We start from the raw sequence: 14,830 nt of genomic DNA, 5'->3' as shown, positions 1-14,830 counted from the left end.
AGAACAGGATTGGAGTCGACTTGGGAATTAAGCAAGTCAAACAGAAAGCCTCCAAAGTTTAAGCAAATCGTAGTTTATAAAAGCTAATAGATTTAAATGAGGCATGCAGCATGGTTCTATAAAAAGCCTTCATTTGTCAGGGGACACTAGGAGTAGTTTGGTAGCTGAGCTAAGCAGGTAGTAATGGTCTAGGTATCTTAGAACATGTCAGAACTGTTCCCAACATGGTGGTGTTTCCCAGAGCAGAAATGGAAGGTTAGTTTTGTTGCATGAACTTAAGGCACTGGGGAATTTTGCTGAAATGATAAAATTGGGTCTTAGGTGTTCTTGTTCATTCGAATTGTTTTAGGAGTAAGGATATAGATGTCTATACCTTGCCACAGAACTCTAGGCCCAAGGATTCCATCTTTGCAAATGGAGGAATAACAGTGGTGAGATGTGGTCCAGGAGATAAGAGATCTTTCTTTTAGGCAGGGCTCTCCTTTTGACTTGTCAGATGATTTTGGCAAGGGACATATCTTCTCCAGGCTTCAATTTTCCAATCCAATTCATGATGGAAAGAATAAGCCTGGATCTTATGAAGTAATTTGATCATTTATATGGTAGTGTAATGACATAAATTCAAGGCAGAATGATAATTTTGGTATGTAGGACCAATTTAAAAAGGCTAAAGAAATGGTCCAACTCTGATTTAACAATGTGGTAAGAGTGCAGAGCTTTTCATATGCCATATGAATGTGTTTGTGTATGGCATAGGAGTCTAAGGCGAAATTCTGAGAAAGGTCACACAGAAGACCAACTATCAGAGGGAGAAGGGTTCTGAAGAGACCAGACCCATCTGGCCTAGCTCAGCAGGCAAATGACCAGACTAAGACAGCTGACCATTAGTTCTAGCCATATTAGAACTAAACCATGGTGTTTTCTCCTTTTCTCTTCAAGCCAGGGTTAAAGAGAGAATGAGGGTAAAGGACCATGAATAGGGGATTCCAATCCCATCCTTGGCATCAAATGTCTGTGGAACCTTGGGCAAGCCACTTCCTTTCCCTGGGCCTCAGTTTCCCCATCTGTAAAATGATTGGGTTATGGAGGATGAATGAACTCTTTAGGTTTCTTCTGGTTCTCATTACCTGAATGAAAGTCTCCATCTCTTCAAAACTGCCAAGCTGACCAGAAGAAAGGAGCTAGAAAATGCTAGGAGAGAGAATATGATGATGATAGGAAGAAAAGTGAGAGGGGCTTACCTGGAGTTCTGTCTGAAAGAAGAACTTCTGTGGACACTGTGAGCAGTCATAGATCTTGTCCTCCTGCCCATGCACCGCAAAGATGTGTTGCTGGAGCTTGTTAGCCTGCACAAAAACTAGAACAAAGGCAAAAACAATCAGAGGGCTGAGAGCCACCAGACCACCTCCTAAGTCCTCTAGATCTATCTACACCACCCTTCTCTCCAAAGCCCAACAGATGGGTCCAGAGGGTTTACCTAGAGAGTGCTTGTGAGAAGGAATCTGGTATCCAAAGACAGAACATCCTTTGACTTGTAAAGAGTCCAAGCCCAGGTTCTCATCTAGCCTTGCCACTGCTGTCCAGGTGACCTTGGACAAGTCACTGAGCTGGTGAGCTTTCTGCTCAGCTTAATTCTCATCTGTAAATTAGGGAGGATGGTGACAGTTGTCCTGCTCCCCACCAAGAGCCACTATGAGTCTCAAACAAGATAATGTTTATGAAAGGGTTCTATAAACTATAAAGTGCTATGAAAATATGAGAGGACTGTTGTTAATATTAAATGGCAACCAGAATTCAGCCTCCAGAACAACACCCAGTAGGTGTTAATGCTGGCTGATGAACGGCAATGGCCTCTGAGGTTGTCCCTTGCTCTGATTTTAAGATACTATGATTGAATGATAAATCAGAACAGGTTAGAGTTAGGGAGGTTGGTCGTTTAGGGACCATCTTCAATTCCATCATTTCATGAAGGAAACTCTGGCCCAGGAGAGGGAAATGATTGGCCCAAGGTCACAAAACAAGGCAGTGGATTGCATGAGTCTGGGGCCAGGTCCTCCAACTCCCCATGATGCTCCTTACACCATCTGCCACAATTCTCCAGGACACCCAACTGAGCTCATTTGGGTGGGGGTGGGGGTGGGGTGCTACACTGAGTCCCAGGCCTGTTTATTGAGGAAGGAAATCAGGGAGCTAGAGGTCCGAGGAGTAAATAAAGCAGACAAAGGGAACTTAGCCAAGGAAGGAAGGAGGTCCAGAGACTTAGCTCAGCTTTGCATCTCAGTTGGCATAAATGAATAAAAAGTCCTTGGGCTTTGCCCTGAATGTCAAATGGCTCCTCCTTTGTCCACCTACAAGAACCTAAAGCAAGCTCTCCAAAATGAGTTGGGAGAGAATGACCCCCCTGTAGCTTGAGTGAGAGACTCAATGTGTCTCAGGAATGAGGTGTGGGCCTCTGCCAAGGAAAAGCTCCTTCTACCAACCCCCTCCTACCACATTCTGGATTTCCCAGTATCAGGGAGCCCACCCATGGGGAAGACACAAGCCTAGCTGGGCCCTGAGGGGTAGGGAGGAGGAGCCCCTGAAGCAGCTGTGACTCTGGGAACAGAGAGATCCATAGTCCCCCGCCCCAATCCCCACCTCCATGCTAGGCCAGGCTCTCCCTGGGGTGGGGCTTCCCACAGTGACAGACGGCAGATGTCGGGGGAGGCAGGGAGAACCCCCTCCCCCCCCACACCGGCTGCCATCTGGGCGGCACAGGGAAGGAGAGGCAGGGCAAGGCCCTTGAGACTCACGTCCCCCCTCTCCCAGCCTGGAAGATTGTCAGATCACAGAGGGGAAGTAGGGGCACAGTTCAGCCTCTGTAGCCTGGGCAGCTGTCCAGGTCAAGGATCCAGGTCTGACCAAAGCAAGAGGACTTGGGGGTTTTCTGCAGTAGCTGCCGTTGTTCCCTTCCAGTCAAATCATTGGGAGAATGGTGGAGTCAGTCCATCAGCCAAGGCAGGGGGCTGGGGAGGGGCAACTCCCAGGGGAGATTATCCCCACCAGCATCAGTGGGCACAGGTGGCCCAAGCCATGGGCCAAGAGGAGCTTAAAAAAGGCAGCCTGGGACAGTGTAGGGAGGGAATTGAGCCAACTCGAGGTTGGTGAGTGGGGGGATGAATTGGGGTACAGGCTCCAAGGGAAAAAATGGGATCCACATACACATAGAAAGAAAGCTCAATGACAACAAGAAGGATATGGATTAGAACTTTCTATCAGTGCCAAAGTATTGTGTAAAAGAGTGAAAAACCAAGGTGGGGGGTGCCAACGTCTGAAAATTTCTTGAAAATAACGTCCACTAAAAGGAGACATACATGTGATGAGTTTGAAGTAGAATGAATGTATAAGTTCTTTGAAAAATAAAAAACATCATCCTTTATAGTTGAGTCCCAGGACCATGAAGTAGCTGAGAACAAAGGTCAGGCCTAGTTCCTTGATACAACCAGGGATGCGGTCTTCCTACTTCCTAGATAATACTTTCATTGGCTCCCCAAAACACCCATGAGTCATCATTATAGGAATGCTAAAGACTTTCTGGCATACGGAGTGATGATGATGAGGAGGAGGAGGAGGAGAATAATAATAAGAATAAATTGATACCTACTCACATTTCTAAAGCCCTTTCATATTTACCAGGTCATTTCATCACACTGTGAAATAGGTAGCTCTATTGTTACACCCACACCACAGATGAAAAAACTGAGGCCCAGAATGGTTAAAGAATTTTCCCAAAGTTGCATGGCTAGTTAGTAAAAGAATAAGGAGCAGAGCCCAGGTCCCCTGGATTAGAGGACCAGTGTTCATTTTTCCATACTATTCTGCTTTTTCTATGATAAACTTTTATCAGAGATCCCTAGAGTTGTCTATAGGCACTGAGACAATTCCAGAAGGTGATGGTCCATAGACTTGCTCCCCAGACAAGCACAAGGCTTTTGCCACTCCCCCTTTCCCAGCCCATCAGGGAAACCTTACCTGTAAAACAAACAGGACATTTGAATGTGCCTCCCATTCCCTCAAAGCTGTGCTCGATCAGGTGACAAAGAAGCTTGGCCGGAGAGTCAAACATCTGGTTACACAGCTTGCATTCGTGATTGATGCCTTCCTCTGCAAGGTTCAAATGATACAACTTGTTAGTGACACAGCAGATTAGCGTCTGAAAGGCAGGAGGCTGTGAGCCACGGCTTCGCCTAGAATCCATCTAGGCAACAGCTCTTGCTCCCTCCTCCCTTTAGCCCCCTGCCCCACCTTAGCCCCCCATGGTGCACCCCAATATAACCCTCACACCTCCCCCCACACACACACACTTTCATGGAATAGTGAGCATGGACTGTGGACGATCTGGGACCGGTGGCAACTGTTTTCAGTACATCTAGAAATACTACATTTTAGGAAGAACACAGAACCCAGAGCCTTGTTGAAGGGGGGCGGTGACAACAATGACAAGGGGAGGAAAAATCAGGTAATAGTTGATTCTGTTAAACATTAAAGGAGGTTTAGCTTAAAAGGAGAAGAGACTCAGGGAGGTTGTAGGGTGTGGGGTAGGACAATGGTTATCGTGGGGATTTAGGGATTAAGAGATTTAATTTACTTGTATAACTTCAAATGAGAGAGAACTAGGACCAGTGGGCAAAAATCAATCAATCAACAAGAATTTGTTAAATACCTTCAATGTGGTACTATAATACTATGCTAGGTATGAAGGATGGTGAAACAAAAGTGAGATAGTCCCTGCCCTCAAGAAACTTAGATTCTACTTAGGAGAGAAATAGATGTTCATAGATAAGCAAATACAAAACACAAATGCTTTTAAATGGGGCAAGGCAAACAAATGGAGGAACTGAGAAAGTTCTACTGAAAGAGATGGCAATTAAGATGAATTCTGATGGAAGCTACAGCTTCCAAGATATAGAAGAAAAATAGATGGATGGAAGGAAGGAAGGAAGGAAACTTTTTATACACAAAGCACTAGTGACAATAAAATAGAAAGGACAGACAGTTCCTGCTCACCAGGAGCTCATATTCTAATAAGAGAGAGATGCCATATATGGAAGGCTTTAAGGTACAAGTAAGAAGGAAAAACCCCATGGTTTTAGGGTGTGGTGGCAAAGCAGGTGATAATGGTCCTTCTTTAAATGTCATTTCCACTGATAAAATCTTAGCAATTTCTAATGTTTCTGAAGAGTGACATGGTTAGATTTGCAATTTAGGAATATCAAATTTTGGCAGCTGTATAAAAGAGACTGAAAAAAGAGAGACTGAATGGAGGGTGACCAACTTGGAGGCTACTGCAGGAGCTAGGAAGAGCAGAATAAGGGGTTGGACGAATGTGGCTGTGGTGTGAGTATAGAGCAGACAATGGATGCCAGAAGGGAGCTAGCATCTACAAGACTTGGCAAGGGATCGGATATGGGGGCAGGCGGGAAGTGAAAGTGAAGAGTTGAATAGGCTTCCTAGAGTCAAAGAGAAGCAGACTTCACCTCAATACAAAGAAAAACTTCCTCACAATCAGAGCAGCCTAGAAGTGGAATAAGCTGTTTGTGGATGTACTGTATTCCCTCTCACTGGAGGGGAGGAAGCATGACTACTCCTCAGGGATTTCTGGCTCAGTGAGGATTAGACTAGATACCTGAAGACTCTCCCTATTCTGATATTACTACATACAATGGTTTCCAATTTGAAGTCACTATCTTAAAACCTAAATATGTTGACTCTTGATTATATGCACTAAAGGAGAAAGAGCAATAGTGCAGATAATCCCAAACCACAGATAGTACAGAATTATTTATACTTGTCTACCTACCTGATCTACATGAGTACAGGTGGCTTTTGCTATTCAGTTGTTTCAGCCATGTCTGACTCTTTGTGAAGATTTGCCTGGCAAAGAAATCCCCTCATTAGGAGTGATTTGTCATGTTCTTCTTCAATTCATTTTACCGATGAGAAAACCAAGGCAAATAGGATTAAGTGACTTGTCCAGGGTCACACAGGTCTGAAGCCAGTTTTGAATTCAAGTCTCCCTGACTCTGGGTCTGGGAACTCTATTCTCAGTTCCACTGTAGTTTAGGCTACTATTAGAACAAGAGAGTACTGTATTTGGAGTCTTCCACTATTTATAATACTAGTTCTGCTATTTATTCACCAGCATGACACTAAACAAATCATTTCTTTCTGATCTTCAACATTTTCATCTGTTATTGAATTAATGTTGCCTCTAGCTCAAAATTTTACAACTCTATGAGTTTGGGCTTCTTAAGGAGAGAGATCAGTAGTGAGCCGAGTGTTAAAGGGAACTGAGGCTGAGAGATTTTTGAACACTTGCCAAAGAAAATCCATAAAGTAGATAAAAACACATATAATGGATGGATGGATAGATAGATAGATAGATAGACAGATAGATAGATAGATAGAAAGAAAACTCCTCGAGGGCAGGGACTATACCCAATACCTAGAAAAGTGACTGACATTTATAAAATGACAAATAAATACTTCCTGATTGACTAAAAAATGATCTAACCTTTGCAACTAGAAAAATAAAATAAATAAAAGAATGATCTTATACCCTTCATTCTCTACTGAAGGGGGAGGGGGGTGACACCCATAATCTTTATCGTTCCAAAATAAAATTTTCTGAATCCTAGTTCTTGTATAAACTATTTTTCCTCTCTGAAACTCAGTTTTCTTTTCTGTAAAACAGGCCGTTTCTTGTTTTAGAGACTATGGACTCAAATCCTCATTCCAATAACATGCCAGTTATCCTTTGTCCCTAAGGTCAAGCAAGGGGTATCAGTATTCATTATGAATGGAGAAAGAGAGAAAGGGTTTTGGTATGTTAAGAATCAAAGACCTAGGGGCAGCTAGGTGGCACAATGGATAGAGCACGGGTCCTGAAGTCAGGAGGACCTGAGTTCAAATCCAGCATCAGACACTTAATAACTACTTAGCTGTGTAACCTTTGGCAAGTCATTTAACCCCATTGCCTTGCAAAAAAAAGAAAGAAAAAAAAATCAAAGAGCTATATTCATTATCAATGCATTCCAACTCTTCTCATGGGAAAATGAGCCCCATCCAAGAAATCTAAGTACCCTGAAATTCCCTGAAAACCCAGGAATCAAAAGTCCTATTTAAAAGGACTGCATTGCTGGTTGGGAAAAAGAAAATAAAACCCTGTAATCTTCGATCAAAGGCTCTATCTCCAGGTGCCCCATCATTGAAGAAGGGACAAGGTAGGTATCCAACTTCTAGTCTAGGCAGTAACTAAACCATGACACACACAGATACCAGGCGGGCTTGCCCCACATAACACACCGGCTGTAATCTACTGGGTATTTGACATGTCTCAGGAGCTGCTGCAACTAGGACACCTGTGCAGATCCGAGGTCCAAGTGAAATCTTCATTTAAAAGAAAAAAATTCATTGAAAAGAAAAGTTTCTGTGCCTGAGGCTGGTTTAGTACATACACCCGAACCATGCACGCATGCGTGCGCGTGCACACACACACACACACACACACACACACACACACACTCACTCACACCCCTTCCATTCCCTGACTAAGGCTATTTCATCTCCATTAGAAAAGTCAACCTTATGGGTAAGGGGAACAGACAGCCACTTAAGGGATAGGACTTAAAAAGCATAGGAAGGCTCAAGAAATACTCAGATCTCCATGTCTCAATAGCCTGTTCTGGCAGGACCTGAAATCCAACAGAAGAGATCCAAACTATTCTCTCTCAAAGGTTTTTGGGTCTTCCAATTAGAAAACAGATGCCCCCAGGAATATCTTAAGCCATTATCAGACATTAACACCTTAGCCCTGGAGAGCTGAGGGTAGATTGGTTTGTCAGATAGCTTTCCAACTGGGACATCTACAAGAGATCAAGATGCTCCCTCTAGTAATGGGACATGACAATGAGAGACAACCAGGGGAAAGTGAGTGGTTCAGAGAGGCAAAGAGACACCATTGATGTCCCCACTGAACCTGGGGCCAAGTCCAGCTCATGATGATGGGGGTCTCTGGAGTTTGAAGGAAGAGACATAAGTTAAGAAATCACTTCCCCAATCCATTTGCCAATTCCTCCTGATCAGCAGGACCCACTAAGTTCAAGTATTGTTCAGAGATGGAAAAGAAGCAAGAATTCATAGGATAACAGGATTGAGAGAAAGCAAAGATTTTAGAAGTAACCAATTTAACCCCTTTATTTTACAAAGGAGTGATCTGAGGTCCAAAAGGGTTAATTAATTTACCTAGAGTGACAGAGCTGAGATTTGAATGCAATTTAACTACAAATTTAGCATTCTTTCCATTACACTTTCCTAAGGGAAGAGAACAGTACACTCTTCACTGACTAGGTCTAATTCATCTTGGGCTAGTTAGGTATTAGGCTGAATTGAGAGCGTTTAAGTTTTGACATAGCAGCAGCAGCAGCAGCAGTAGTAATAGTAGTAATTGTAGCAGCAGCAGCAGCAGCAGCAGCAGCAGCAGCAGCAGCAGCAGCAGCAGCAGCAGCAGCAGCAGCAGCAGCAGCAGCAGCAGCAGCAGCAGCAGCAGCAGCAGCGGCGGTAGTAGTAATAGTAGTAGTAGTGGTGGTAATAGTAGTAGGGGTAGGGGTAGTAGTAATCAGTTATCAAGTTTAGACATGGCAATATATAATTGATCATCAGGCCCTCTAGATCTACAGATAGGTGTGCAGTCAAGAAATCATGGGTTCATTGCTACTTCCAACATTTACCAGTCATGAGAACATGGTTAAATCACTTAACAGTTTCTTCCTCTGCAAAATAGGGAAAATAATGCCTACACCTCACAGGACTGTTGTGAAACTCCAATAATATGATTTTCTTGAAGGAATATGAAAATATCAAAGTGTCTTATAAATGTTATGTTGGTGCTTTAAAAATGGACAGATAACAAACATTTTGCAGAATGAACAGAATAGTGTTGTTCAGTCATTTCAGTCATGTCTAACCCTTTTTGACCCCATTTAGGGTTTTCATGGCTAATAGTGAAATAGTTTCCCATTTTTCTCTCTCCAGTTCATTTACAGATGAGGAAACTGAAGCAAACAGAGTCACAGAGATAGGAAGTGTCTGACATTGGATTATCCAAACTCAGGTTTTCCTGATTCCAGACCCAGTGCTCTCTCCCCTATACCACCAACTGCCTACCATACGGAACACTGGTTTTTTCCTTAAAAACTCTCTTAAGATCACAATAAATTAAATACTCCTCATCCTTTAATTTCTGCCTCATCCTAGCTTATTCTCTTTGATGAAAGTTCCCCCCCAACAAGCTTCCCTTCTGTCTGTGCCACTGGCTTTGGAACTCAATCACATACTGCTTCCCATTGGAATTAATTGTTTTATGCAGACTCATCTTGTGTCCTCAACTGAACTGTAAACTCTTTAAGGTCCAAGGCTCATGTGTACTATTTCTTCTTATAGACTCCCAGCACCAAACATGCTAAGGGCTAAACACAAAGAATATTTTCAAGCCACAGGATGTGATAGATAGAGCAAAGGACTGGTTATTAGAAGAACAGGTTCTAAATCCAGTTCTGCCAGAAATTCATGTTGTTTCCCCTTTTCAGGCCTCAGTTTCCTCAACTATCCAAAGAGAGGGATGAACTCTTTGGTCTCTGAGGTCCCTTCCTTCCAGCTTTTTTATTCCATGATTCTAAGAGTCTAAACACTGAATAGAAATCCCTCCTGGGTGATTCTGTACACACACACTCTCAACTCCCTTCTCCCTCCCTGCCCCATCTCAATTTTCCATCTCCCCCCAGCCCACCCCACCCCACCCCCGATCTCCAGTCCCGAACCACTCCTGAGAGCTGCCATGCTAAACCTAGGAAAGGACGATTTACGAGAGCAATGCCGAATAGGAGCCCTTATCCACTTTGCTGTGAATGGAGACATGACCATCTGATGCACAAACACAGAGAGGACAAAGAAAGCCCCTGCAACTTATAAATCAGAGAAATCATGTCTGACATTCACTTTCCATTTTCTGAGTACAAGGCTATTCATCAATCCATTCTTCTCTGATTCATACAAGCTTCACCACGTAAGGAAAACACCAATATTCATAAAAAGGTATACATAAATACCCCTGGAATTGAAAGCTCAGGTACTGGGTGTCTAAATGCCTGTAATTTACATCAAAATACAGTCCAAAAATCTGAATGTGTCAATACAAGTCTCTGGCTAATTATTACAAGGGTCTCACAGCCAATTAGGCGTTTCTAGTTCTATTTCCTCCCTCTCCTCCCAGACCCTCCACATGTTTTTAAAGAGTTAAACCCTAGAAGGGAAACAATAATAAAACAAACTAAAAATGGGATGAAAAATAATAAAGCGTAATGGGTTCCTGCGGATCTGGGAATCTCTCCCACTTGAGGCGAGACCTTTGATTTGCAAATCCACTTCTGAATTATAAGGCCTTCTCCTCACTGGCAGGGGGTTTGGATACACTCCCACAGGAGTCCATTATGTGTTTCTCTGTCTATAAAACCATCCAGAAAAAGAGTGAGAGAGTGAGAGAGAGAGAGAGAGAGAGAGAGAGAGAGAGAGAGAGAGAAAGAGAAAGAGGTGTGTGTGTGTGGGGGGGAGATGACTACTATGGTTAGGAAGTGAAATGTTTCTTTTTCTTGCATGTACATCCCCCCAAATATGAAAATGTCCAAGGATGGGGCTAACATTGTCCCCATAATCACTCTCTCCTCACTGGCATTTATAGCCTCTCTCATTTTGAACAGCCACAGATAGCTGCACCATTGGAGAATAACTTTCTTGAATTATATAAGAGCAAACAGTCGCACGGAAGTCACCTCTGAGTCAAGTGACAAAGCTCTGTCTGAGAAACGACACACTCCACTCAGGCGTGGGGCTTTTGTGAGTGAAAACATACAATCACTCCTCCAATTTCCCTCATTTCTCTTCTCACTACCCCCCCCCTTTTTTTCCTTCTATTAACCCATGACAGACATCTGTAAGAGAGACCCACATAACTGGTGAATTATACAGCCCCACTCATTTGTAAAATAAAATGCAGATTTCAAGTCTCTCTGCTAGATATCTCCTCCTGTTCTCATATAACTGAGGTCTGCTCAGGAAATCTATTGATTTATTGTTTGGGGATAGCTGTTGTTTTTTTTAAATGATGAACAAACAAGAACCGGCAAACACAATTCCAAGCTCCCTCTTTCTCTCTCTCTCTCTTTTTTTTTTACTTCTAGGCTTGAGAATAATAAGCGTTAATTTTACACTACATTTCTCAAAAAAATAATAGGATGTGCTCTTGTTTAAAACAAGCCGGCCTGCTGGATTCTTTCAGGCTGAAACTGTGTCAACCCAAAAGAGGAGCGGAGTGCTTTGTGTAAAAGTATCGTGGGGAGATGATAGTATCCTGTAATGTTCTCAGTACCTACTTTTGTCTCCAAAAGCATTTGATCCCTGGCAGACACATACTTATTTCCATACTGGTCTTGGGGGAAGCCAGAAGGAATGAGAGCTGATTATCAGAATCCTGAAGGTGAAACCTGGGTGGAACCCGCTGATGTCAAAGGCAGGCGTTTGTATAAATTTGGAGGTACATAATTTACTGCCTGTTAGCGAGGATTAGTGGGTTGCAGTGACCCAAACGGGCTGTGCTGGTAAGGTGCCAGGGCATTGTTCTTAAGTTCAAACACATTTGAGTGTGACGGGTGCTAGACACATTGAAGGGCCATGGAAGGCCACTCGTGGTGGGAGGCTGCCTGGCCCATTTTAGGCCAGATCCATGCTTCTCCTTGAAGTCATTTCCCCAGAGGCAGTGGGTTTCTTGTATACAGTCATGGGCCACTAAGACTAGGAAAGAGTCAGGAAGCCTTCTAAGAAGGTAGGATGAACAATGCATACATGGATAATAGAATTAGAGCTAGTAAGGATATCAGCTATAGTAAATCCAATCTCTCTCTCATTTTACAGATAAGGACATTGAGACCCAAAAAAGTGAGATAATTTGTTGAAGGTACCAAACAATCAAACTTCCAAATCTGCATTCAGGAAAATCTGGCAAAAGACTCTTAAGAGGCACTTGAGTGCCAATGAAAAAGCCATCACTTGGGATAGCCAAGAGAGCATTGGCTCTTAAGTTTGAAGACCTACATTTAAATCCTGCTTCTGGATTTACTGTCTGCTTGATCCTAAGTCAATTAACCTCCCTAAGCCTCAGTTTCTTCATCTATAAAATGTAAAAGTTGAATGGCCCAGCCTCAGAATTCCCTTTCAAATTCTAATCTCTAATATTATGATCCTAAGTAGGTATTTCTGTATGCAAGATAAAATCATGCCTATTGGCATAGGATAGCAGATGAGTATTTTCTTTGCTTTTTTTCATTTCCCTGAACTCTAGGTGTTCTCTCTCTTTCCACTTAAGAGAATTGGACGATAAAGGAGGGAACCTATTTTTTTTTTTTACCATCTGTTAGAACTTAACAAGGCAATGGGAGTGGGGATGACTCCCAACTATATGGGTCAGGTTTTAAAGCCAATTCAACATTCATTCGTTGACTAGATAGGCCAATCCCAGGCAGTGCCATCCTAAAAATGGTAGGGATTTGCTTCAGTGCTAGGCTCAGAGGTAATACAGAGGAAAAATCTTACTTCTGTGGAGCAATGAAATCCCTGAGTTACCAGTACTTGTAATGAACTTTGCCAAATTGAAATTCCACAGCACCAGATACCAGGAAGCCTCTACCCACAGATCATGTCCCGAAGAGACCAGCCAGAGGGAGCTTCCAATGAGTGCCGAGAGGAAAGCTTTCACTAGGTCAGACAAATGGATACCAGGAAAAAAATACATGGCTTCAGGAATAAAAGAAGAGGAGGAGAGCCCATTTGTTCACTGGAGCAAATGAGGATTTAAGAGGGCAATCTGGGAGGAGGAAAGACACAAGGAGATGACCCCACTGACACCATCCTAATAAATGGCTGTAAACAGGCTAGGAGATGGGATTGTGAAATACAGTACAATGGGGAACTCAGCCCTTTGTTTCCCATAATGAACAAAGAGTGTACAGTTGAAACAGAATGGTGGGCTATGTGTGGGGGGAGGAAGGGAAGCAATAACATCTCTATAGCCAGATCAGGCTGTTTATTTATTGATTTGTCATTAAATACCACAAGGAAATTCATCAAGCCAGGCTTGGGAGTGGTATGGAGATGGACAATGAGGAGGGGAAGGAAAGGTGAAAATAGATTCTACAATGTGAGTGGATGAAGGTCAGGTCAGGAAAGGGGGTCTTATAGAGTGGGGCTTTTTTGGGGGGTGGGAGGGAGTGTACATTCATCAGAAGCAAGGGTGGGAAGGCACTAAGGAATGTATGTGGATATTGTGGAGAGAGAGAGAGAGAGAGAGAGAGAGAGAGAGAGAGAGAGAGAGAGAGAGAGAGAGAGAGAGAGAGTGAGTGTTGTGTGTAGGGTGAGGAGCAGTGCCCAATACAACTAAGCCCCTAATATTAAGAGCCTCCTAGCAATTTAACACCACTTGTCAATCAGGGAAGGCAGTCCTTGATGGACAGCACACACCTCCACAACCATTTTCTGCTTAGATGTTTTTACTAACTAATCCAGGAGGACTGCCATGGGCCCTCCCTCCCTCCCCAAGGGAATGTCTTCCCAGGCCTTTCTGTTGAGGAGGGACCCAACTCCCAGGGTCCCAAGTGTCTCAGGAAGACATAAACGAGCTCTGGCAGCCTGAACCTGGGCCCCACCGGGATGTGGAGACTCTTCAAAACAGAGCCCTGACAATTAAGCAGTCTGAGTTTTGAAAGGCCTGGGATTGATGGCGTGGACAGTGAAAATATCACCTGGGGAGCTGGGTGTAGTCCTCTGGAGGTTGCCTGAGGTCAGTTGCTATGGCAACGCAGAATGAGCTCAACCTTGTAACTGACCCTTATCTTTTTTTGATCTGTGGGCCACTTGGGGCCAGGGCTGGAAATCAACTGGAAAATAATCCGGTCACATATCAGAAAGAAAACTATTTATACTTATTTATCTAGGTACCACCAATATCTTGCTTTGACGACTATGTCACAGTAAACAGGCCTTGAGTCACAGTGGCTAGGCCCTTGCACAACGATGTTATGGGACTGAATAGAGGACAACCAGATTCCTCCTAACTCGGAACAAAATGTACCTGTCCACATGTGTGAATGGCTGAGGATGTACATTAAGAAAGAGGGGAAGAAAAAAAAATCAAGCCTTTACAACATTGTTTGTTACTGTTGGTGTTTGTCTAACGCTCTTAAGTTTCTATTTTTGAGCTCAATAAATCAGAAAGGTCCTCAAAGTCCAGAAAGCAGATTATTGGGACTTCTGTTCTTGGTTTATGCTTAAGTATATATAGTTTTAGATTGGCTTGAAGTTTTATAATTTTTTTTGTTTTAGACCAAGAAGAGTTTAGGGAAAATTCATGCCTCCTTCAAAGTCTGGTTATCAGTCATAGGGAAGATGTTTTCAAGGAAAAAAAATGCAAAGAAGAAGACCAATGTAGGCCTTCTTTTCCATTTTGAAGGCAAGACAGGTCAAGTCTTGTAAGATACTGCACCCTCCTTCTTGAGTTTTCCTGAATGGATCCCTCAAAAGTTCAAAGTTTGCTTCTGAATAATGCTATTCCATATTAAATGCAAATTAAATGAAATGGGTTTTTTCCCCTGTTCTCCAGAGTTCAAAGTTACAGACTCCAGATGACTTCTTAGATCAGATTCCAGGAGCTAATTCCTCATTGGGTAAAAGAAAATGTATCTTGGAT

At 43.1% G+C, this 14,830-nt stretch overlaps 1 protein-coding gene across 4 annotated transcripts in view; it reads right to left on the bottom strand.

Annotated features, from left to right (window-relative positions):
• Positions 1–14,830, bottom strand: part of ZNF423 (zinc finger protein 423) — a 403,178-nt gene that overhangs the window by 25,244 nt on the left and 363,104 nt on the right. For all 4 annotated transcript variants that reach the window (XM_074211383.1, XM_074211385.1, XM_074211384.1 and 1 more), the window contains 2 exons: positions 4,012–4,143; positions 1,242–1,357 (listed from right to left, as the gene is read on the bottom strand). In XM_074211383.1, the coding sequence (XP_074067484.1) occupies positions 1,242–1,357; positions 4,012–4,143 (248 nt within the window). The remainder of the gene's footprint in view (positions 1–1,241; positions 1,358–4,011; positions 4,144–14,830) is intronic.

This window comes from Macrotis lagotis, chromosome 1, assembly GCF_037893015.1.
Source record: "Macrotis lagotis isolate mMagLag1 chromosome 1, bilby.v1.9.chrom.fasta, whole genome shotgun sequence".
NCBI classification, from domain to species: domain Eukaryota; kingdom Metazoa; phylum Chordata; class Mammalia; order Peramelemorphia; family Peramelidae; genus Macrotis; species Macrotis lagotis.
Note: the sequence above shows the minus strand (reverse complement) of the source record. Positions and strands in the feature narration are given on the sequence as shown.